The 2,642-nt window shown below is 42.5% G+C and overlaps 1 protein-coding gene across 1 annotated transcript; it reads right to left on the minus strand.

Annotated features, from left to right (window-relative positions):
• Positions 1-994: 994 nt before the first annotated feature.
• Positions 995-2,051, minus strand: LOC110287711 (melanoma-associated antigen B4-like). The gene is given in 2 exon segments (XM_021154261.1): positions 995-1,682; positions 1,684-2,051. Coding segments are annotated over 2 exon segments (1,056 nt in total).
• Positions 2,052-2,642: the final 591 nt, after the last annotated feature.

Raw genomic sequence — 2,642 nt, forward strand, 5'->3', positions numbered from 1 at the left:
TTTTTTTTTTTTTTTGGCCTGGCATATATGGTTCTAACCTATGTGTCTGGGCTACCCAGCCACTGCTTGCCAGTGGTGAGCTCCCTCTTGTGCCATGGGTCTCAAGCAGGAACATTCATTGGTTGCCCACTCCCACATTTTCTTTTCTACTTTTAGCCTAGCACATCTACAGGCAAGACAAATTATAGGTAGAAGGATTTATGGCTGGTTTGGGGTCCCAGTCCCTCCACTGGAAGCCTTGCTTAGTGATAGGGTATGATCTGTTCAGGGATGGGAGTTCAGTAACTCCCATTACTAGGAGTTCCTGCTAAGGTCACCCGTGTGGATTCCTGGAAGCTTCAACTGCGCTAGGTTTCTATATTGCTCCTGAAACCCAACCCCATTCCAGACATCTTTCCCGGTATTCTCTCCCTCGATTTTTCCCTCACCTGATCCCCCCCTCCCCGTTCCCATCCCCACCCACCTCAAAATCTATTCTATTTCCCCTTCCCAGGGAGGTATGTTTACTATTTTTAAATGTTTATTAGTATGAGTTCTTTCTGAGAATTTTATTTAGTTCCAGGTCCCATTTCTCAATTAGCTTGCTTGTTTTCATGGCACTTATTAAAATTTATTTTCTAATCCATTTTGAATATAAAAATCCAAGTTTATTTCCAATAGCATTACAAGAAAGAGTAAAATACAACTACTTTGAATTAATATTGTCACTTTTGCTATACCATCAAGCAATACCACATTACCAGAAAAATCATTGTTCCAATACCACATTAACATTTTAAAGATTTCCCAGTTTGTTTGAAAATAACCAAATCTTCATCTTAAATATGAAAAACAGCAATATGTATGTAAGTACAACATTGAAAAACAGATTATGAAGCAAGCCAATCCTCGATTAAAGCTCATTTGCAAAATAGCAAAGGAAACGCATATACAATTTCTCATGTATTAGAGAATAAGTTACAAATTTATTGGTTTTATCTCATAACACATTCCACTACTTAGAAGAGGAGGTATGGGCCATGGATCTGCGATGAGTCCTGACATCCCTGACATCCACAAATTGGCCAGGCATGACTGTAACTCTCCTCATTGCTCTATTAGCCTCATCAATCATAGCCTCCTCATACATACTAGTGAAGAAACTAGGGGAAGTATTATTTATCTTAGCTATAACTTCCAGGACCTTCATCTTGGTGGTTTCCACATAGGCTCTGGGACCCCACTGAAACTCATAGCTTGGGGGATCACTGCCAGGAACTTGGCGGTATACCACATAATTTTCCTCCACCAAATCTTTGGTGATAAATTCCCGAGGTTCTCCAAAGATTACATGACTTTTACCAGGATATATCCCCACTACTTTTAGGAATTCCCACACTTCTTCCTCAGTGGCACGATTCCCCTTCATAAAGATCACACCCAGGAGAGTCATCAGGAGCCCTGTCTTGGGTAACCCACTACTGCTGCTCAGATTTCCCTCAGTGGAGAGACCCAGCTTGCCCACAAGCATATAGGATTGAGAATTAGGATCAATTTCCTTCAACTCAAGGCCAAAGACCAACTCCAAGCGCACAGAGATTCTCCTGAGGATCTCAGTGAAGTGCACCCGGTACTTTTTGCTGATAACTCTCAACATATCTGCCTGTGTGAAGGGCTCTATAACCTTAAACGTCTCCATCCACTATCAACACAGTGGCCTTCCTGGTCAGAGGATCTCTGTGTGCAGATTGAATTGCAGCTGCTATCTTGGAGGCATATGCACTTCTTTCCTTAGCACCTGCAATAGAACCTCCAACACCAACATCAGAACCCTCAGCATCATGAACTGAGCAGGGAACATCTAACTCAGGAGAGCCATAGGATGCAGCCTCCTGGGACTCCTGAGGAGTGCTGACATCAGGGGAGCTAGGGGCATTTCTCTGGTCAAGAAGGGGGGATGCTCTTTCCTCCTCCTCCACAGTGGGCTGGCCCCCCTGGAGATTCTGGCTTCCTCCTCTAGTCTGCTGCCTTTTGGCCCTGGAGCGGCCCTTGCTCTTGTTGCCCCTAGGCATGATAACTTGTCTCAGGAGCACCCATCAGGAGCACTAAAATGGCAGATATCTAAGGGGAATAGAATAACACTATGAGTTCACACCATCACTAGGTAGAGAGCAACTTCCTTCCATTTAATGAATGCCCCCTCTGACACTCTTCTCTGGGTGTCTTTTTGAGTACTCACCTTGCTCTGTTTCTTCTGCTCAATCCACTTCCTAAGAAACCTGTGGAGGAAATGAGACTCTATTAGGCCACTGTCTGGCACCCCATGTTACAGCTTCTTAGTTAGAGAAACACATTCGGTAACATTTCAACTAGGGCTTCATATGATAATTTTCAGGACCCTCTTTGTTTACATTGAGACCCCTCATGTATATATTCTTTTTCTTTTTATATACTTTTATTAGATATTTTCTTCATTTACATTTCAAATGCTATCCAGAAAGTCCCGATATTTTTAAACTATGGTTATATCATTACTTTCCTCAGCTGCTCTAAACTTAACACTACAATCTTCACTAGTAACAAACAGGATAAAATTAAGGCATTCAGCGAGTGAATACCAAATATACATATACTTGTGTAAGGCCCCCTTGTTCCTCCCACAG

The sequence above is a fragment of the Mus caroli genome, unplaced genomic scaffold (assembly GCF_900094665.2).
Source record: "Mus caroli unplaced genomic scaffold, CAROLI_EIJ_v1.1 scaffold_23873_1, whole genome shotgun sequence".
NCBI lineage: Eukaryota > Metazoa > Chordata > Mammalia > Rodentia > Muridae > Mus > Mus caroli.